General features: G+C 38.0%; 1 protein-coding gene across 2 annotated transcripts; it reads right to left on the reverse strand.

The window, feature by feature from the left end:
- Window positions 1–1707: 1707 nt before the first annotated feature.
- IFNG (interferon gamma) lies at window positions 1708–22483 on the reverse strand. 2 transcript variants are annotated; one of them, XM_077952283.1, is made up of 5 exons: window positions 22393–22483; window positions 10370–10540; window positions 5043–5111; window positions 4765–4947; window positions 1708–2346 (listed from the first exon to the last, which is right to left on the reverse strand). In XM_077952283.1, the coding sequence occupies exons 2-5, from the start codon at window positions 10394–10396 to the stop codon at window positions 2215–2217; spliced, it is 411 nt and encodes a 136-aa protein (XP_077808409.1). In that variant the 5' UTR covers window positions 10397–10540; window positions 22393–22483; the 3' UTR covers window positions 1708–2214. The 2 variants fall into 2 exon arrangements, with proteins under 2 accessions (XP_077808409.1, NP_001028077.1); NM_001032905.1 differs by lacking the exons at window positions 10370–10540; window positions 22393–22483 and adding an exon at window positions 6346–6459 and having other exon boundaries at window positions 2215–2346.
- Between the last annotated feature and the right edge of the window lie 356 nt (window positions 22484–22839).

Raw genomic sequence — 22839 nt, forward strand, 5'->3', positions numbered from 1 at the left:
TATACATCAAAGTCTGCATCAGTGAATCTTAATACGAACAAGAGTGGAGACACCAGTTGCAGATCATATTAGCTGTAGTTGTGCCAAAAATAACCCAATTTACTTTCAGTCTTGCTTCATCAAAGATTCAAAAGTTTCAGAATCAGATCTCACCCACTGTCACTTAATTGCCCAATAATCAAAATAATGACCCCTGATTGTTGTCGAAGACTCAAATGATCCTTTGTGGGATCTATTTCACATAATCCTACTGTTGCTGTTGGAGGGTTATGTGAAATTGTTGAGAAGGAAGCCCCAGATGCCTAACCCTCTCTATCCTTGACATTCACAATCTTGCCACCACTGTGTGTTCCATAGTCGATAGAACTAATCTCACTATATCCATTATCTTATGTCGGTGATCATAAGAAGTCTCAGACTCGCAACACATCCCTATGCACTTTCCCTTTTATGACAGCCTCTCTTATTTTGTCTCACTGGGTCTTCTGGAATTTACAGCCCAGAACTAACCAAATCCTTCATATCCTCAACTTCCTCCTTCTCAAAAGATAAACTGGCCCTCCCCTAAGGACATTGCTTCCCCTGAATTCCTCTCAAGTGTGGCTGGTTTTCTCTTCCATCTTCTGGGTGCAGCACACTGGTCTGCTGGTTCTTCTACCATTCCAGGAAAATCTCCTCTTCAGAGCCTTTGCAAGGATATACCTTTTGCCTGGAATTCAAATAGCTACCTCTCTTATTTCTTACAAGTGCTTCCTCAAATGGCATCTCCTCAATGAAGCCATGTATAATTACTCTTTTAAACCTCTAGCCCTCCCACCCTGCCACACATAGGACTTCTAATTTCCCTGTCCTGCTCTCCTTTAACTATTTTTCCATGACACCAATCACCTTAGAGAATGCCATGCAATAGACTTACATATTATGTATTTTGTTCATTGTTTATCTGTCCCTTGCTTAATTTCAAATTCCCCAGGGGCAGGGATCCTTGGCTGTTTTGCTTGAGTAAGGTATCTCAAGGATCTACAACAGCACCAGGCACATAGTAGGTACTCCAATAAATATTTCTTGAGTGAAAGTATCAATTTGTACCACAATATTATGAGGAACACACAATTATTTTTCCGACAATAAAGCTGAAACTTAGACAATATACATAAAGTATTAAAGGTCACACTACTTGTAATGGAATAACTTGGATTCCAATTCAAGCCTTCTCCCTAGAGCTTACACCCACTACTCCACACCCAGTGGTGTTTGCCAGCATTGGATGAGGGAGAGGAAGATTCTGAAATGAAGGAGGGAATAGGAAGGTGGAGAAGGGGCTAGAAATAAATCTCTGTGTGCCAAGCTGAGCAGTTTAAACTACATTCCATAGCAGAACCTCTTGAATAGTGGTTCAAATTGAATAGTGACATAATTAAATCTGTATCTTAGAAAGATAATTCAAAGAGCTGCCAACTGGAAAAGTGAAAGCCAACAAAATGCTAGTGGAAAGAAACACCACATTTAATGGAACCAAATGCAACTCTAAAATTTCCACAGCTAAGATGACTCCCCTCCCTACTAATTCATTAATAGGTAGTTCTTTCACTCCAGTTCTCACTTAGAAAAGGTCTGACACAGCATAAATAGTTGTGAACTTATACTTTATTCATATATATTAGATATTGATAATCTTAACAAATGAGTTACTTTCCATTTGGGTACAGTCACAGTTGTCAACAATATTTGGAAGCACCAGGCATGAAATCTCTTGAGATGCTATGTTTTCATCAGGGTCACCTGACACATTCAAGTTCTGTCTGACAGACCATTAAAGCAGTGGCTCAGAATGCAGGCAAGTTTTCAAACAGGCAGTAACTGGATAGTATCACTTCACTTATAAGTGTTCATTATATCATCAAGTGAAATAAACACACAACCCACAGGATCTTGCTTAGGTTGGCTGCCTAGGTGGCCCCTGAGATAAAGCCTTGTAATCACATAGCCTCGCCTAATTAGTCAGAAAACAAAGGATTAAGTGAAACAGTCACAGGATATAGGAATTATAAATAATACATATATTAATAGATATTCATTTTCATTACACAAAAGTTGCTATTATAAATACTTATTTGATTGATGAGTCTAAAAATATATTCCCCATATAAATAATGTTAAATATTAATAAATAGATTTAGATTTAAAATTCAAATAGTGCAGGCAGGACAACCATTATTGGGATGCTCTTCGACCTCGAAACATCTGACTCCTTTTTCGCTTCCCTATTTTAGCTGCTGGCGACAGTTCAGCCATCACTTGGATGAGTTCATGTACTGCTTTGCGTTGGACATTCGAGTCAGTTACCTATTGGGAAAGAAAAGAGCAAAATTAATTTCAGGCATATAAGCCATCAGGATATTCAGTTAATGGCATGATGGTCAGTGAAAATAAAACTATTCCTTTAAAAAAATGGACCATATTACCTTAATATACAATATTTACTTCTTCAGCAGTTGAGGCTAAAAATTACAATTACATTACTAGTTGTGCAATGATGTGGTGGAGTCCGTCACATATCTTTAAATCTACTCCCATAGAATTCTTGAAATCATATAGTGAAAAGACCCCTGGTGTGGAGTCAATGTAAAAAGGTGGATCTGAATCTCATGCGTGCAATAATTCTGACCTTGAGCCAGCTACTTAACCTTTTGGAACCTCTATTTTCTCATCTAAAGGAAGAGAAGACTGTTTCTATGACCTCTCTATCATCAATCTACCAATTATATCACTTTATACTTTAGTCTCTCCTGTATGTATCAAACGAGTAACTATAGGTCAATGATTCTCACTGTTGTGCATAGCAGATTAACCTGGAAACCTAATAAAGACCTCAGAGATCCAGGGGCACGAATTGGAAGGACTGTGCCCTGTGCATTCACTAAGCTCCCCAGGTGATTCTGACATCCACCTAAGTTTGAGAACCACTGATCTAGGTTAGGTACCCTAGAAAACATCAAATCCAAAACAAGTGAAAACTGTAATTTTTAATTTCTCCCAGATTAGGTCAGTCTCTCAATTTCCATAATAGGTTTTAAAATAACCACCAATCATATTTATATATGGCTTACTGATATATAAAGTTTAAAATTAGGAATTGCAACAACTTTTTCAGTACCCTACCTTCTAGGCCAGCAAATTGAACTACTTGCATTTCCTCACTCTAACTAATAGGGCCATTTAGGTGATTTCATTCTTCCTAAAATGTGGACCATTTACTGTCCTCTTGACTCTGCCATTATATTTTTTCTAATCTTGGGAACACTATGGCTACCTCGCCACATTTCTGAGGATGGCTGGGGGATTACAGGCTACAGGGCTAATTATGAAAGGGCATAACATACCTCAGCTTAGCAACTGAGCCAAAGAGAACAATAATTAATAGAGCTCACTCAAGATTGCCCATCAAGAAACAGGAGGTTTGTAGCTTCCAGAAGGAAGAAACCCACAGATTTTTTTTTCACTTTTTTAAGGCCCAGTTCCTGCGGAGTAGAAAAAGTTTTCTACAAGCTGTGTGTTTGCAAGTGACAGATTTTACTTTCCAGTGTTCAAATCATCACCAAGAAACTAAGAGACTTATCCAGGACGGAACAGTAAGCCAGGGGCACCACTGGGTTAGTGGCAAGTGCTGAGAGTCTAGTTTCTAACCAAAGGAGACCTGTTGCCATGTCTCTCCTTTCAGTTTCTGGGGTTCACATGAGAGGAGTGAGAGGCAGGCCCGGCAATAGTGAAAGCTGAGCACAAATCCTAAGAGCACAAATGCCAGCTTGAGCTCTCATTTGAGCCCATTTATATCAAAGCCAATCCCAAAGGAATCTAGAGGTCTTTGTCTTCTAGATAAAATTTTGAAAAACGTGTTTTGTCTTTATGCCTCAATGTTATCTTTCTGTTTATAGAAGGCATAATTTAAAGATAATTTAAAGATACAAGTTCATGAGGTATGACTTAGGAGTCTAAGGAGTTCTCCAGCTGAGATATTCTGAAAGTTGATAGAGACTTGATAGAACAATGTTTTCATAAGCTATAAATTCTACCTATTTTTCCCTAAAAACAAACAGCAACCATTCTTGCTTCTAATTAGGCAGTACAATCTGATAGGTTGGCTAGAGACTTGCAGTGGGGTGCACTGGTACCTACTCAAAGGCTGTAGCTTTCTTCTATCTCATTCTCATTTTCTATTCTTGGCATTGTAGAGTTTTGGAGCAAAGAATGTCATCAAACTTATGCAGTGAACCTAACAGTTTCCTTTTAAGATGAGGGCACTGAGCCCCAGCCAGCCATGTGATTCATCACAGTTCCCTGCTGGCTGAGATGGGAGGAGAACACACATCTTCTCAGCTCCTCCCACTGCTCTTTCCATTAAGACAGACAGCCTCTCATTCAAAGTAAGAGAATTTCCATCATATGAGCAAAGGACAATGAGAGAATTGCTTCTCAGTACTCCCCACTACTTCCTCACCTACTTCCTCTTCATTGGATTTGTCAATTCACCTGTCTTTACACAATAGTTACAATGCCAGCATTTTTCTACATTACATACTTCAGTGATTCCCATACTGGCTTTGCAAAGTCATCCAAACACAAATAGAATTAGTAAGAGTTTCAGCTACGGGTTGAGTTCATAGCTTTAGCAACTGTTAAATAGCTAATGTCTACTTTCTGGAGAACAAATGCTTTGCAAGACCTTCCGCAATGAAACCAAAGAAAGAATTTAAAGAGCCTTACCGAATAATTGGTCAGCTTTTCAAAGTCATCCCGTTTCTTTTTGTTGCTATTGAAAAACTTGACATTAATGTCTTCCTTGATGGTCTCCACACTCTTTTGGATCCTCTGGTCATCTTTGAAGTTTTTAAAAAGTTTGAAGTAAAAGGAGACAATTTGGCTCTGCATTATTTTTCTGTCACTCTCCTTGGAAGGAAAGAACACAAACAGAGGATGATGTGTATTTATCCATCAGAAAGCAAGCAACAGGAAAATTAGCCAAATGGGAATATTCAGCTTACCTCTTTCCAATTCCTCAAGATGTCTAAGAAAAGAGTTCCATTATCTGCTACATCTGGATCACCTGCATTCTGGGGAAAAAAAAAGGGTTTACAATTAGCCCATAAATTGTCTTAAAAATATATTTCAAGTTTCATTAAACTCAGATGTGACAATATTCACTGATTTCCTTTTCAATTCTTCTGCTTAGTTCTAACAATAAGTGTTCACAAAATGTTTATGTGAGATATAGCCAAAGACTACTATGCTCTTTTAGCTTTTTTATTTTCCAACATCACCATTAAATTGCAATGTCACAAAGGAGTTAAACAAAGCTGATGATACTCCAAGGGTCTCAAAAACTATAGTAGGCTAAAGAAAGTATTTTCAAGCTAGGCTAAAAAATACAGAACAAAAAACAGCAAAGCCACCCCACTATAAAATACTGCCCCCCAATGGCACAGGTTTCTATTACATCTACTATGCCTTCCTGTAGGGTATTATGTCAACTTTAAAAGATAGTTCCAAACGTGTGCGTGTGTGTGTGTGTGTGTGTGTGTGTGTGTGTGTGGTCTGATTTTGTGTTGTAGGAATAAAATTAATTGTGAATGTCTGAATATTAGTATGACAGCTATAATTATAACTAAGTTTTAAATAAATAATGAAATATTTAAAATGTAAAAACTTTTCATTAACCATCAATAAAATTTTAAAAGAAACTCAAAAAACTCACTTAAAATTTTTAAACATTCCATAGCCAGAATCATAATTCCTACAAAATCCCAGTGAGCAACTAAGTTCAGGAGTAATTCACAAGGAATATAGATAGAGCAGCAGAATGTTGAAATAACTTTTTGGAGAAAATCACCTATCAGTGATTTTTTTTAAGCCAAAACTTTAAGGACCTTTTTTACTTTAATTTGTAAACGTTTCCTATTAACTTTTGAATGCTAATCTTGACCTTAGAGTCTGAGAAGTCAAAAACTAATAGCCAATCATTTTTTTCAATATGCATACTCCTTGACTTATCACATCTGAATGAGTTCTCACCACAAAATTATTAACATCATTATGCTTCATATCCATATTATGCCCATCTTTGGGAAGATTCATAAATCCCTTTTAAGTCTCTATACAAACTGAGCAGAAGGTTAAAACAATATCTAGATTATGTAGTCAAGAAACTCATCCAGTCAATAATTAACAAAATAAAACCAGATCTCAAAATGACTGCGTACGAGAGGACAGTCTATCAGAGATGCTACAGCAAGTCAATATTCAGTCATTTTCAACCACAAAAAAGTACTATTAAAAAGCCATACTTACAAAATATTTCTTAAGGTTTTCTGCTTCTTTTACATATGGGTCCTGGCAGTAACAGCCAAGAGAACCCAAAACAATGCAGAGCTGAAAAGCCAAGATATAACTTGTGTATTTCATCGTTTCAGAGAGAGTTAAGCCAAAGAAGTTGAAATCAGAAGTTCTTGTATCAAGTTGATCGGGTCCAAAGGGCTTAACTGATCTTTCTCTTCTAATAGCTGATCTTCAGATGATCAGAACAATGTGCTGCACCTCCTTTGGCTGCTGGTATTTATACCTAATTGAAGTCTCCTCAGGATTACGTATTTTCACAAGTTTTTTAAGATGAGATGGTGACAGATAGGCAGGGATGCTAGTTTGTATTAATAACTAAGGTTTTGTGGCATTTGGGTGTTGTAGTTAGAGTTTCCTTTAGACTCCTTGGGTCCTTTGACGATGAGACAGACCCATTATGCCCACCTGTGCCATTCTGGTGGGATTCTTTGAAGGCACTTTTACTTCACACCATTCAAGGACTGGAAATTTTTTCGCACCTCCCCCCTTCACCCTGGTAAAATGTTGACTCCTCATTCACAAAGCACATTGATCATTTGCTTGTGGTTGGGAACAAGTGAAAAAGGAAATTCTAGGGCCTCTCAAACCTTTACAAAGGGGGAGCCTTTTAAAATTTTTCTTGCAAATGACCAGAAAGCAAGGAAAGAATGTGGTTGAAAGACCAATTTGGTGAGGAAGTCCTTCATCAGAGTTGGTTAGTAAAATATCTACCACAAGTTTCAAAGTGCTCTAGATCAGCCCTGCCCAGTAGAAATACAATACAAGCCACACAGGTAAATTTAAATGATCTAGTAGCCTCATTAATAAAAGTTTCTTAAAAAGGTAAATATAATTTCTAAATACATTGTATTTAAACCAATATATCCCAAATATTACTTCAGTATGCATCAGTATACTACATTATTAATAAGGTATTTGACATTCTTTTTGTCATATTAAATCCTTGAAATACAGTGTACAGAATATTCCCATGGGGAGGGCCAGGCACAGTGGCTCACACCTGTAATCCCAGCACTTTGGGAGGTCGAGGTGGGTGGATCACAAGGTCAGGAGTTCAAGACCAGCCTGGCCAATATGGTGAAACCCCGTCTCTACTAAAAATACAAAGAATTAGCCGAGCATGGTGGTGCATGCCTGTAATCTCAGCTACTAGGGAGGCTGAGGCAGGAGAATTGGTTGAACCCAGGAGGTGGAGGTTGCAGTGAGCCGAGATCATGCCACTACGCTCCAGTCTAGGTGACATAGTGAGACTCCATCTCAAAAAAAAAAAAAAAGAAATACAGTCCATATTTTATACCTACAGTGCATCTCAATTTGGTCTAGTCATATTTCAAATGTTTAATGGCCACATATTGCTAGGTGCTACTATATTGGACAGCATAGCTCTAAACAATTTATTGTTCCAAATAATCAGTATTAACAGAGAATCTTTTTAACTTTTTATTTCTTTGTCTTTCAGATACAAAAAAAAAAGGATTATTTCTCCTCCTTTGTAATTTATTTATGAAGTACAACACTTTGGGATGGCACAAAAAGCCCTCCACTCTTTGGTTCCAACCCACTTTGCATTTCTACCTGCACTGTGTACATAACAGCATTGCGGTTATGGAGGCAAACTTGATTCCTGACTCCCATACTATCTAGCTATATGATTGTGAGTTAGCTTCTTAAATCTACTATGACTCAGTCTCCTTATCTGTAAAATTGGCTTGATAATAGTATCTTCTTCCATGCTTCAGTTGAAAATTAAATCAGATAACCCTCATAAAGTGCTAGGAATTTTTCCTGGCACATAGTAATCACTCAATAAAAGTTTATTATTATTCTGGCACATTGGATGACTAGTCATTTCTTTAAAAAAAAAATACCCTGTACCTTTGCTCATGCTGTTTCTTTGGTCTTGAGTTCTTTTTACTCTCATTTGTGCCCCTGAGAGTAGTAGCCATTCATCCAAGCTCAGCTTAAAAATTATCGTCTCCCTGAGTTCTTCCAAAATTATCCTCCCTAAAATTAATCTTACATTCTCTATAAAAGTCTTGGTGTATGCATTTCTAAGAGTTCTGATTCCTCAGTCTTGATTGAAGATAGTTATTCGTGTGTCTTCTCCCATATTAGATTGAGTTTCTGAAAATCAGAAATTGTTTCATTGCTTTTATGATGGCTTTCTCTTCCTTAAAATATTTTGGCATGGAGATTTGCTCATAAACAGCACTGAATAAATGTAAATTCAAATGCTTGCCTAAGGATCTCTTTTGAATTATTTGCCCTCAAGTTCTAATTCTGATGTTATCAGGCCTAACCTATAAGAAACTAGTTTTTAATTAAATAATATTTATGATTAATGTTAGAAACATGATGCTCTGTCTCTTTAGCCACTTGATGACTGGGACAATTTTGTGTATTCTTTTATGTGGAAAAAAAGCCAGAAAGCTCTTTGAGGGGCAATCTTCCCAAAGAATGAATAAGATCAAAACATTTATGTGGAGCCAAACCTCATGTTAAGCAAGTGAAGAATGTAAAAATTACATTGTTTTATTCAAAGCTCTACTGTTGCTCTGCTCAAGAAAAATTATGTCCAGAGAATGTGCTTGCAGGTGGCACAGGGATCTGGGTCCAAGCCTGAGACACACTGCAGGTTCTCAATACCTTCTAATGGTCAACCTCTGAGTCACTGGAAGGAATGTTCCCAGCTTTCTGGAAATAAGTAAAACTTAGTTCTGCCTGGTCCTTGATTGCTTCACTGGAATGTAGTACTAGGACTGAGGAGTTAAGAATAGTGGGATCCATAACAGGGAATGATACGCTGCGTAACCACTTGTAAATTGAGAATGCCTGTTCAAAATAACAGATTATATTGTTTACAGTGTGGCCGGATGTTTATGAAGAGTAATTACATGGCTAAAATCCAAGCTCTAGTAACTCTTGATTGCACGGCCAAGCACAGAATTATGGAATTATGGATTATCTATGGTCAACCTCCTTACCTTTTAGATTTGTAAATCAAGACCCTGAAAAACAAGTGATGTGCTTAAATTCATTCAACGGGCTAATGCAGAACTGAGTCTAAATCCAAGATCTTCCCACAGAGGATGAAACCTTTAGTCAATACATCCCCCAATCTATCACTATCCATTGAGATTATTGTATGTGCCTCTACATTAGATATGTGAATTCAAATAATTACACCCTATCAGGCTTTACTTTCTGGAACTTTTTTTCTGTAGAATTTGTGAGATAGTAATCACACTTTAATTCCTTAAAACATAGTAAGACTGCAAATATATTTTGAAATTGTTTTTGAAATATATTTTTGAAATTTTTGCCTAGACATCCCAGCCAACTCAACTTCATGGGCATGCAACCTGTGCAGTCTGTCAGAACCCTGAACTTAGAACAGCCCACACTTGGTTTAATGCTCTGTTGTCACTTTCTTGAAATTTCTAATAACTCTTCAAACAACGGACCCACATTTTCGTTTTGCACTTGTTTCCACAAATTATGTAGCTCATCCTGCATTCCAGGCTGGAAGTGAAACATCTGCTATTGGATTTTCATCTTTCAACATATGATTTTTTGGCTCAGAACATTATCACTACAATAAGTATATCCATTTGTGATCTTTTCCTGTCTTGTCAACTTTGCAAACAAAGAAACTTCTCTCTCTTTTCTGCCTGTAAAACACCTTTTGTTGCACATGCAAACTAGAGGTTTCACACTTTGTTGGTTTGGCCAGTTCTGAGACTGCAGAATAAGTCACCATCGAGATATACTTTAAAAGTTTTGCAAACCCACCAGGAGCCAAGGTGTGACCATATTACTAAAACAGAGGGGCTGAAAACTTTCTTTTTTCTTTTCAACCAGACTTTTTTTTCTGAAAACTGGCTATGGTTATATATGACACGTCAGGAAGATTTCAATCATATCTCATGCTATCCTCAGTCTTAACTGAGTAGGTAGTCAGTAAGCCAAAACTTACACCTTGGTTTCCCTTTTCCTCTGTCATCAGCAGTCACATCCTAGTACTCACAACCAAATTATCTCATCCAGACTTCGGTGTAGATTTCTTCCACTCAATATGAGTCAATATTGGATCCATGCCCCCACGCTATTTTGACTCCCGGAACTCCTGACATCATGCAAGTCAAACCTACGGAAGAAGAATGACATGCAGAATGGAAGTCCACACGAAGTCAGATTTTCCCCGCAATTTGACTCATAAAATCCCGTAAGTTAGAGGAAGATTTTCTGAATCCCCCCTTTTCTTTTGTGCCTTCTGGCCAATTTTGAGGAGTGGTTCAAAGAATATAGAAGGTATGCTACTTACACAGTACAATCATCAGATTACAATATTCTTAATTTTATATCAGATGGGATTGGGCATTGATAATCCAGAGATTCATGGTCCTGCTTTAAAGGTTGTATTTTTGTTTCACAAGGAATTTTAATGCACCAAGTGCCAAATACTTTGATTGATATGGGGTTACCAAAGACGGATGGAAAGTTCTATTGTGAAAACGTTGGTTTATATCCCAATTTCAATTAATTACTATGTCCTTATTGAATTGAATGCCTACTAGATGTTCATAGCTTTAGGGGTTACAGAGAAGTCAGCAGTGAGACAATCTGGTAGAAGCATATGTCACCACATTGGAAGCTAGGATTGATTCTCCTGTTCTTGTTGCTGAATAGGTAGAATAGGTGTCCATATTCCCCATCTCTTCTCCATGTATATCCTCTCCAGGTGGTTCATATAGTTGAGAGGACTTATTGGTCAGAGGGAAATACACACATTGATATATGTATTGTGTTTCTTCCTCCTATACCCAAGGCAGACCGAACTAATCAGTCATGGCATTCCTTTCTATTAAATTCAGATATAACTGCTGAATCCTTCTCAACACTGAAATCCAGATAGATACTGACTTGTTTGTATTTCATTGCCTATTTTCCCTATTAGGGCAAAGGGTTACTTGTTGTTATGCCTCTTAGTTAGATCCTCCAAATGGGTTCATTCAACTTACAAAGAAGTAAAAGCCATAATCTCTTCCTCCAAGAAAATTAGTATTGGGGGAAAACATAACAATCCATGAAGTAACGTAAGGGAAAAAACTTTGGCCTAAGAGAAAGGAGTCCCAAATTCTGGTCCTGTGTCTGCAAGTGATGTGAGATTTTGAACAAAGTCTTTACCCATGCCTTATATTTAACCACATCATCTTTAAAATGAAGATTTAGATCTAAATGAACTCTAAGTTATCTTCTACTCTTAATATCCTATGTTTCTATGATTGTGATTTACGAGAAATATAAGGCATTACTAAGGACTAAGGTTACAGGAAGTAAGGACTCCAACAGACTTAGAAATTCAGAGGAATCAGCCAGGTGCAGTGGCTCACGCCTGTAATCCCAGCACTTTGGGAGGCTGAGGCAGGCAGATCACCTGAGGTCAGGAGTTCGAGACCAGCCTGGCCAACATGGTGAAACTCATCTCTACTAAAAATACAGACCTCATCTCTACTAAAAATACAAATCCCATCTCTACTAAAAATACAAAAATTAGCCGGTCATGGTGGCATGCACCTGTAATCCCAGCTATTCAGGAGGCTGAGGCAGGAGAATCACTTGAACCCAGGAGGCGGAGGTTGCAGTGAGCCGAGATTGCACCATTGCACTCCAGACTGGGTGATAGAGCAAGACTCTGTCTAAAACAAACAAGCAAAAAGAAAGAAGTTCAGAAAAAATCATTGTCTGAATGGTGGAAAAGTTGGGAAATTTTACCCATCACTTGAGTTTTTAATTTAAGTTGAATTTGAGCTTTGAATTGGAATTGAATTTTTAAACATATATAGAATTTGTAGGAATAATACTTCACAGCTTGTACTTAAACCTTCAGGTCATGTGCTTTTTTACCCCAATGATCTCAAGAAATGAGTTGCCCTCAGGATAGCCCCTGAAATGCCAATGGCACGAGGCTTTGAAAACTTGTACATTTTTCCAATGGAAACTTACTTCTGTATCTCTCTTGATAAAAGTTCCATACTGCACACTGGCAGGTTCACATTCTCTCCTATGCTACCTGGCAGAGGAATTCTGAGTCCATCATGAGCCAATAAATAAATTTCTTTTCTCACCAGTGTTTAACGTGTCATTATTACCATGACACCAATCCCTGAACTAATTTAAGAAGTATCAGAATTAAATTCCCATCCATTGATTTTTCAAATGGAAATATTTTTTAATGGCTGTAAAATTATGTGGGATTTTTAAATTAAAAAAATCAGACAATACAGACGAGCATAAGAAAAGAAAAAGAAAAAATCACCTATGATTTCATTTCCCATAGGTAAATACAGTTAGCACTTTGAGACAAAGTATTTCATTATTTTTTTCTACCTACATAACACAGTGCCTGGCACAGAATTTTTCCCCAATAAACTTCTGTGGATTAACGAAATATGAGCCAAAGTGATTTAGTGATTAAGTTCAAAGGCTCTGGGGACAGGCTGTGTGTATTCAATCGTGACTTTACTCCTTACCGTCTGTTGATTTTTAATGCATTACTTAACTTCTCTGAGTATCACTTTCCTCGTCTATAAAAAGGTGATATAAATAATAACTGTCTCAAAAGATTTCATGAGTATAAATTATGTCAACATGTGTAATAGTGCAATGCCTTGCATATAGTAAGAGCTCATTAAATGCATAGTCATTGTTACTAGTGGCTTCCAATATTCATATTCAGTCTCCTCCTAGCACATGGAATAAGATACTTCATAGCCTCTTTCAATTAAATGGTATCTCATGACTTCTTCTGGCCAATCTACTCTATGTAATGACAGACATTACTTTGGATTAGAGTTGACTGGCCAGAAAAAGTCATGAGATGCCATTCTGGGCCAAGGCCAAATAAAGCCCCTGAGAATCTTTCCAGCTCTCTCTTCCTTTGCTGCAGTAATGACAATGGTCACATGTTTTGAGGACACGAAACATGGCAGATAGAATACATGCTACCTCTACCTTCTTTCAGAATCCCTAAGACAAAAATAACGACATAAAAGGCTATAAAGTCTCAACAACAAAAAAAGACAAAAGCAAATGAGAAATGTCAATGAAGTTATGGAAGATGGAAAGAAGATGAGCAAGTGGTGAGTAACTTCAACTTTAGATTTCTCCGCTGCGGCAAGTACCAAGTAGAGGAAAGTTAGTTCACACTGCAGATTAGTAGAAAACTCAAGAATTGTGTTATTAATCACTTCTGAAGAAGGAAGTTCAGGGTGGGATTGAAAATAGGACAATTGGTTGAAAAATATATATAAGATGTAGTTAGATCCCTTGTATCCCACTTAGCCTCTCCACTGTCCCTATATACCTGTTTGAAGACTGGAAGTTTACCTTCCAGCAAAGTTCCGGATATCTTCCGGATATTTAGCATAGCTGAGAAGGAAGTAAGTACCTTCATAAGGTTAGGATTTAATTGAAAGTCATTATACTGAGCAGTGAGAGCACGAGGCTTCCAGAATGCTTACTATCAGGGTTATATTCCTAGTCTCTAGGAAATTGCCAAGCCGAAAAGAAAAGATATACTAACGTGGGGTTTCTGCTACTGAAACTCACCAGTTTCAAGTATCACCCTGCTAGGAGGCTTGCAAGTCAAGAAGTCCAATCCATATATTTAATGAACCCAATCCAACAATTTGGACTTTGTTATAAAATATAAACAACATTAATGAGCAGAAAAATACTTGGAAAAAATACTTTAGGATAAAATACAAAGTCTAAAAAACAAGCAGAAAAAATAAAAGAAATGGAGCTAATGCAGAGAAAAATAACAAAGAGAAAAAAAATCAAAAAAGTAATAGAAGATTAATGGAACAACAACATTTAGAGAAGAAGAAGCTCTTAGAACTTAAAAGCTGGTGGTAGGGCCAGGTGCAGTGATTCACGCCTATAATCCCAGCACTTTGGGAGGCCAAGGCAGGCGGATCACTGGAGGTCAGGAGTTCGAGACCAGCCTGGCCAACATAGTGAAACTCTGTCCCTAGTGAAAATACAAAAATTAGTCAAGTGTGGTGACACACATCTGTAGCCTCAGCTATTCAGGAGGCTGAGGTAGGGGGATCACTGGAGCCCGGGAGGCAGAGGTTGCAGTGAGCCAAGATCACATCACTGCACTCCAACCTGGGTGACAGAGTAAGACTCGGTCTCAAAAAAAAAAAAAAAAAAAAAAAAATGATGGCAGAAGTTTAAAAAGCAATAGAAGCGTTGAAATATGAAGTTGAAGAAATCTTTAAGAGAGAACAAAATGTCCAAGAACTGGAAAAATTATAAAGAAATTCAGGAAAACTAAAGAATCTACTTAGAAATCCAACACTTAAGTAACAGGTGCTCCAGAAAGAGAAAATAAGTAATTGAAGGAAGAAAATTATCAAGAAGATTATTTTTTTAATTTCTCCATAGCTGAAGAATGTGAGTTTCCAAAATGAAAAGCCCAGTGAATGCCCAGCCCAATGAGTTTAAAAAAAGAATGAAGAGACAGGCCTTAGAGTGCATTTTTAAATTTCAGAGAATCTTGGATGTGGAGAAGATCCTCAAAGTTCAAGAGAGAAAACATAGGTTGTAAACATTATAAATACAAAGGATGAGGAAACAGAATGTCATCACACTTCTCAATAGCTATTCTGGAAGCTAGAGGTTGATGGAGCAATGCTTTTAAATATTGGAAGAAAATAGTGTCCAAGCTAGAATTTCATGCTATGCCAAACAATTAATAGTTAGGATAAGACATTTTTTTTTATTCATGGGAGATTTCATGACTTTATGTCCCACGTGTCGTTTCTCATGAAGCATCTCGAGAAAGTCGAGAAAGTGTTTAACTTGAATAAAACATTAAATTAAGGAAGAAGACCTGGGATCCAGGCAACAAAGGATTTAACACAGGAAAAAGCTAGAAGATTTTCTAGCAGGTGGTGAGGGAAGTCCCGAGAGGATCGTTGTGCAGCAGGTCTTCAGAGCAACCAGCACTGGTTGGAACTAAAGGACTGGGAAGCCCAGGAGAAATGTCTCCAAGAAAAAAAAAATGGAATTAATATGAACATTACAAAGAAATTTCACCCCTGAGAGAGACTGGGGAAGGTGAAGGTAAATTAATGATGGGTGTGTGGAAAACTAAGAAAACTAACCAAACAATGCCAATTATTAACTTCAGGAAAAGCAAATATGGTGCATGAAAAAATGTAGTATTGTACCACAAATATCATGAACAAGATTTACCTAATCATAGTCATGTCCATTTTACCACCTAAAGTGTAATATAGCTATAATGGGAAGACAGAGGATAAAGGGGCTAAGTGTGTATTTGTACAGGGTAAAGTAAGTCATAGTCATATTACCTGAAATGGGAAAAATGGAATGTAAGAAATATGTAGTTGTGTAAGGTAAGTAGAAGTTGAGCTAAGAAATGAAACTAAAGGAATTAAAAGTGATAGCCTCAGAGAAGTATGTTTCAGAGATGGAACTGCATGAATCAGAGTTACTGGCTTTGTGTTATAAGCCTTATGCAACATCTGGGAGTCCCCAAAGCCACCTTCATTTCTGACACCAACTGAAAGTTTGGAACCAGCCCCAGGTTCAATAATTCACTAGAAAGACTCATAGAACTTAGAAAAACCATTATACTCATGATTATGGTTGATTACAGCAAAAGAATACAGATTAAAATCAGCAGAGGAAAGAGGTCCATAGGGCAGGGCTCAGGAGCACTCCATGCTTAGAGCTTCCAGTCATTCTCTACCAGTAGAGAAGTGGACAGTGCTAACTTTTCCCAGCCATGATGTGTGACAGTATACACAGAGTACTGCAGACTCAGGGAGCTTACTGAGTCTTGCTGTCCAGAGACTGTATTGAGCTTGGTCACATAAACAAGATTGACACCTGTATGACTGACTTTAGTCTCTAGCCCATCCAGAGGTCAATTTGATACTTTGTGGCCCAATGCTCCCACCATAGTAGATCACATTGTTAGCATAGACTATGTCACAAGGCTTAAGGCCCCTAGGAAACCAAAGGCACTCTTATCAGGCAGGACATTCCAAAGGCGTGGAGGTTACATGCCCAGTGTTGGAGACAAAGGCCAAAGCTCTCTTTGGATGAAGTTAATCCTGTACTGCATAATATTCCTTCGTTTTTTCCATTTTAAACTGTTTGTTCTGCTATAGCTTTTTTATGATTACCTCATGCTCAGTTGGCAAATAAGAAAATGATGCTGATAAAATGTGGAATTAATTTGGGTTTATACTAGATTTTTCCCAGCATGTTAATGTTTTAAAACAACCAAGGTTCGGCACAGTGGCTCATCCCTGTAATCCCAGCACTTTGGGAGGCCGAAGCGGGTGGATCACCTGAGGTCAGGAGTTTGAGACCAGCCTGACCAACATGATGAAACCCCGTCTCTACTGAAAATACAAAATTAGCCAGGCATGGTGGCACATCCCAGCCACTTCAGAGGCTGAGGCAGGAGAATCACTTGAACCCAGGAGGCGGAGGTTGCAGTGAGCTGAGGTTACATCATTGCACTCCAGCCTGGGCAACAAGAACAAAACTCCATCTCAAAAAAAAAAAAAAAAAAAAAGACAACCAAGCACATGTCTTCTCACATTTAGGAAAAAGCCTTAGCAATATTTGAAGACCTTTTTAAAAAGTCGAAAGTTATAGAAGTGTTTTACTTTAATACCAGTAGTAATTGGTTTAGTGGATTCAAGAACTGCTGAATTTCCACTATCTGCGAAGCAGCAAGTGCAGATGAAGGAACTGCAAAGGCTTTTCCTCCTGTATAAAATCAATGGATTAATGAAAATGGCTGTGCCTCAGATAGAATTTTTAATTGGAACCAAAATGGTCTCTACCAGAAACACATGTCCCCAGGCCCTTTATCTCAAAAGAGGAAGCAGCAGCCCAAATTACCAGGCTGCAAAGGATGGATTCACTGTGGTGATTGGTGGAAATTCCCAAGAGATTTTTAGATGCCTGGTTTTGGTTAGGATTTTTGTTGCTTTTGTTAATGCTCTGATTATAAAGTTTGAGAAGTATTGAATGGCATGTCCCAACTATAATTGTCTCCATAGGCCTTGTTATTTTTAGTCTGAGGTTTTGCAGAACCTATATGTTATAATTTCCCAAATTAGGCGAGGCCATTATTAGTCAAGCAATATGTAAACTGAAGACCCTAACCTTAGTATAAAGACTGCAACAGTCAAAAAAAAAATCTCAATAAATCTGGATTTGGCTCCAGTAAAGCAGAGCTTAGGAACAAGTGTTTGTGCAACTAAATATTTCTACCAGTAAAAATAATGGTGCCTCATAGTAACTAACAGCTGCCACAGTGCTTTATATGCACCATCTCATTTAATTATGACAACCACCTAAAGAAGATAAATTTATTTTTGTTTTATTTAGGAGAAAAATGAGGCTCAGAAAATAAGCAACTTATCCAGTCACTGGCCTAGTAAGTGACAAAGCTGGGTGTGGCTGAGTTCAGTTTATGCTCTTACCACTCGGCTGCAACCAGCCTAGCTACTGCTCTCTGATTTGCTCCTGAAAACTTAATGTGCCTAATATTATATCGTTAAAATTCTTTGTGCGCATGTATGAAAAAACAACTCTGACTAATTTTAGCTGTAAGGTAACATTTAACGAAGGCATACAGAGGAGCTCATGGATGGAAGACACAGTTAAGGAACCACAGTCAATACAGACAGTCTACCAGGCAATCCCAGAAGGTCTCTGCCCCAGAAACGACTCAGCCCTTCTGCAGGGCACCATGCAGCAACGAATTGGTAAATTCCAATGCTTCTGTTCTTGTCTTTGTACCACTCTGCTCCAGAACCAACCCTAGAAAGTGAGTCTAATGAACATGGATGAGTTGCCTGCCTGCTGGCATTAATCCTACAGTGCTGAGTAAAAAAACTGGTAGAAGACCTTCTAGGTATCCATTGGATTTCATGATGGGGTACAGGCAAACCCATGTCCCAGATTTACCAACCCAACCTGACCAAACATATTGAAGGTAATGAGGTACCAAAAAAAAAAAAAAAAAAAGCAAAACAAAACACAACAAAAAAAAACTAGATTGTGATTAAAATGAGGACAGATGTTTCGTTGCCAAAAGAACGAAAAAAATGACCTCAACGGGGACTTTCAGAAGCACTCTTGAAATGACAAAACCCTCAGTGAAATTTATGAAATAACTTTCTTTTTAATATTCCATTTCTGGGTCAATCCTTGATCCTGTTAACACTCTAATAAGCAGCAACAAAGAGAGGCATCACTGCAGAGACTGTGCAGATACTAAACCAGCTTATGTACATTCTATCTGGGAAGACTTTGGGGACAGAGACTGGCGTGCTGTTCATCAAATTTATTTCTGAGTTCTAGCCCATGGAATGTGAGTGGAAGTGACGTGTGCCCTCCTCCATGGGCCATCTTCCATATTTCTTCTCTGTTGACTAACTTGATATGCACATGCACAGTGACCTCACAGTCCAATTATTGAAGATGGTGAAGACGGTGGAGCCACAGGAAGAAAGGATCCTGGTCCTCCTTAGAGAAGAGAGATCTCCTGTTCTGTTACATCTATCTTTGACTTTACATGAGCAAAACATAAACTTCCATTAGGTTTAAGCCATTTTACATTTTGGGGGCATTGTATTACTTTAACTAATATAGCTACCGAAACTTCGTTATCTTGACTACAGCTTTTATGTAAATAAGAAATATGGCCTGTAATCCCAGCTGTTTGGGAAGCTGAGGCAGGAGGATCACTTGAGGCCAGGAGTTAAAGACTGCAGTGTACTATGGTCAGATCACTGCACTCCAGCTTGGATGACAGAGACCTTGTCTTTAAAAGAAAAAGAAAAATGTGTATTTCATGTTTTAAAATAAATTTTTGGCTGGGCACAGTGGCTCATGCCTGTAATCCCAGCACTCCAGAAGGCCGAGGCAGGAAGATCTCTTGAGGCCAGGAGTTCAAGACCAACTGAGCAACATACTGTGACCTTGTATCAGAAAGCAAAAAAAAAAAAAAAAAAAAAAAATTTAATTAGCTGGGCATGGTGTGCCATGCCTGTAGTCCCAACTACTCAAGAGACCAAGGTGGGAGGATCACTTGAGCCCAAGAATTCAAGGCTGCATTGAGCTATGATCACATCATTGTGCTCCAGCCTGGGCAACAGAGTGAGACTCTGTCTCTAAAATATATATGTGTACTACGTAGAAAGTAAATTCTTGGCTGGGCACAGTGGCTCATGCCTGTAATCCCAGCACTTTGGGAGGCAAACGCAGGGGAATCACAAGGTCAGGAGTCTGAGACCAGCCCGGCCAACATAGTGAAACCCCGTCTCTACTAAAAATACAAAAAATTAGCTGGCCATGGTGGCAGGCACCTGTAATCCCAACTATTCAGGAGGCTGAGGCAAGAGAATCGCTTGAATCTGGGAGGCAGAGGTTGCAGTGAGCCGAGATCGTGGCACCGCACTCCAGCCCAGGTGACAGTGCAAGACTCCCTCTCAAAAAAAAAAAAAAAAAAAAAAAGTAGATTCTTAAATTTAGTTTAATGGCTTTAAAGCAAACACTGTCACTGCCTACTCAGACTTATGTTGCCCTAAAACCTATTTCTTTCATGTTTATAATACTTCCTTGTTGGAATTGCCTTCTTAAGACTTTTTAAATTTGGAACACCTATAAAGCCACTGTTTATTTGCTATTTATTAAACTTTAATTTGGGTTTTTGGTTTTGTTTTGTTTGCATTCTGATGTTGTTCTTTTTTTCTTTTTTTTTTTTTAATTTATGTGCTTGCCTGATTATTTTAGCTATAATTTTAGCTATCATTTCCCTAATTCCACAAAGAATTTGTGGTAACTGGCATTTAAAGGTTTTTTTCTAATCTTTTAACTTAGAAAGGCAATGGGTATCATAAAGCTAAGTAAGAAAGCTAAAGTTCTTATCTGTTTTCTTCTTCAAAGAGGGAAGCTTCTTTTAGATTGCAGCACAGAATTTTTTTTTTTTTTTTTTTTTTTTTTACTTCAGGCAACTCTAAACATGTGTCGGTTTCTTTAATTAAGATTTGGCATCCCCAACCATTTCATCTGACAAGAACAAGCAAGGGGGAACATATTCCCTATTTAATAAATGCTGCTGGGAGAATAGGCTAGCCATATGCAGAAAATTGAAACTGGACCCCTTCCTTACACCTTATACAAAAATTAACTCAAGATGGATAAAAGACTTAAATGTGAAACCCAAAACTATAAAAACCCTAGAATAAAATCTAGGCAATGCCATTCAGAAGATAGGCATGGACAAAGATTTTATGACAAAAACACCAAAAGCAATTGCAACATAAGCAAAAATTGACAAATGGGATCTAATTAAAATAAAGAGCTTCTGCACAGCAAAAGAAACTATCATCAGAGTGAACAGACATCCTATAGAATGGGAGAAAATGTTTGCAATCTAGCCACCTGATAAAGGTCTGATATTCAGAGTCTACAAAGAAGTTAAACAAATTTACAAAAAAAAAAAAAAATCTCAATCCCCTTAAAAACTGGGCAAAGGATATGAACAGACACTTCTCAAAAGAGGACATGCATGCAGTCAACAAACATGAAAAAAATCTCAACATTACTGGTCATTAGAGAAATGCAAATCAAAACAACAACGAGATACCATCTCACACCGGTCAGAATGGTGATTATTAAAAAGTCAAGAAACAATGACGCTGGCGAGGTTGCAGAGAAAAAGGAATGCTTTTAGATGGTTAAGGGGAATATAAATTAGTTCAACTATTGTGGAAGACCATGTGGCAATTCCTCAAAGATCTAGAAACAGAAATACCATTTGAACCAACAATTCCATTATTGAGTGTATACCCAAAGGAATATAAATCATTCTGTTACAAAAATACATGCACACATATGTTCATTATAGCACTATTCAAAATAGCAAAGACATGGAATCAATCCACATGCCCGTAAATGATTGACTGGATAAGGAAAATGTAGTACAAATATACACCATGGAATACTATGCAGCCATAAAAAAGAATGAGATCATGTCCTTTGCAGGAGCATGGATGGAGCTGTAAGCTATTATCCTCAGCAAACTAACACAGGAACAGAAAACCAAACACCACATGTTCTCACTCACAAGTGGAAGCTGAACGATGAGATCACATGGACACATGGGGGGAAAAACACACACTGAGGCCTGTTGGAGAAGTAGGGTGAGGGAGAGCATCAGGAAGAATAGCTAATGGATGCTGGGCTTAATATCTAGGTGATGGGTTGATCTGTGCAGCAAATCACCATAGCACACATTTACCTATGTAACAAACCTGTACATCCTGCGCATGTACCCCAGAACTTAAAATAAAAATTGATGGAATAAAAAAGATTTGTCATCCCAAAACTTAATGATTTATAACTTGTACTGTTTGAAAATTAGAAACATCATTTGCTAATTAGAATCATAGATCATGACTTATATGCTGATCATATTTATGGTTGCATTAGGAATCCTATTAACCACAAAAAAAGTATGCCCTGCACTCTGTCTTTCTTTCCTAAAAAGAAAAAATAAAGCCAATCACAAGGGGGAAAATCTAAATGACATATCACCAAGTGTTCAATCTATGCTTCCATTAGGAAAGTGAAAGAACCCAAGAGTGGGAAATATTTCTTGTCACCCCAGGTGAATTTGAAGAAGTATTTTTCTGGTTGGCTTTTTCAGCAAAACTAACAACATTCTGTTCTATTGGCCTGTGGTCAGGGGTTTCCCCCAAGGTGCCTTCCATCTCTCGGCAAAGAACAGCAACTTGGTGGGTTATGTTTTCTCCTTAGTCACCTGATAGGATTTCCCAGGACAAAGGTGTCAAGCCAATTCTGACCTAACTTCCCATGTCCTTCCTGTGGGTCACCCTGAGAAAAAAGGAAATCGCTCTTCTCCCCCACCTGGCTCTGATGTCATTCTTCTCTTCAGCCCAGCGTCTCAATGCACTCAGGGACGCGTCTGCCTCTGCAAAGAGCAAAGGCTTCAAATGACAGCTTTGCATGGTAGCATTTCTCTATACAGAGTCAGGAAGCTCTTAGACTTCCTTTTATTTGAAGAACTGCAAGGAAACCACCTGCAGAGTCCCCAGGGCCTAAAGAGTTTGTTTTGCACCTTCGCTCTTCTGAAGTAATCACACCTGCTGCCACAGCTTCAATAGCTGAAGCCAAGGAGTAAAAATCGCACCAACATCTGTAAATCCATATGAAGCTGAGTGCTGTGAATAACCTTACCAGATGTTTTTCTCATAGAAGAAAAAAAGTCCAAGTTATCCTCATATGCTTGTCTTCCTCACTAGGTTTTAAGGTCCTAGAGAGAATACACTGCATCTTAGTCTTCTTCGTCTATCT

Source organism: Macaca mulatta, chromosome 11 (assembly GCF_049350105.2).
Source record: "Macaca mulatta isolate MMU2019108-1 chromosome 11, T2T-MMU8v2.0, whole genome shotgun sequence".
NCBI classification, from domain to species: Eukaryota; Metazoa; Chordata; class Mammalia; order Primates; family Cercopithecidae; genus Macaca; species Macaca mulatta.

Excerpts from the sequence above, each read along its gene's own strand:
- IFNG (NM_001032905.1), bottom strand. The coding sequence starts at position 6,459 with ATGAAATACACAAGTTATATCTTGGCTTTTCAGCTCTGCATTGTTTTG. Across the intron at positions 5,112-6,345 it reads AAAACCTTAAGAAATATTTT|AATGCAGGTGATCCAGATGT; the intron begins GTAAGTATGGCT and ends TTTTTTCCCCAG. Across the intron at positions 4,948-5,042 it reads TCTTGAGGAATTGGAAAGAG|GAGAGTGACAGAAAAATAAT; the intron begins GTAAGCTGAATA and ends TTTCCTTCCAAG.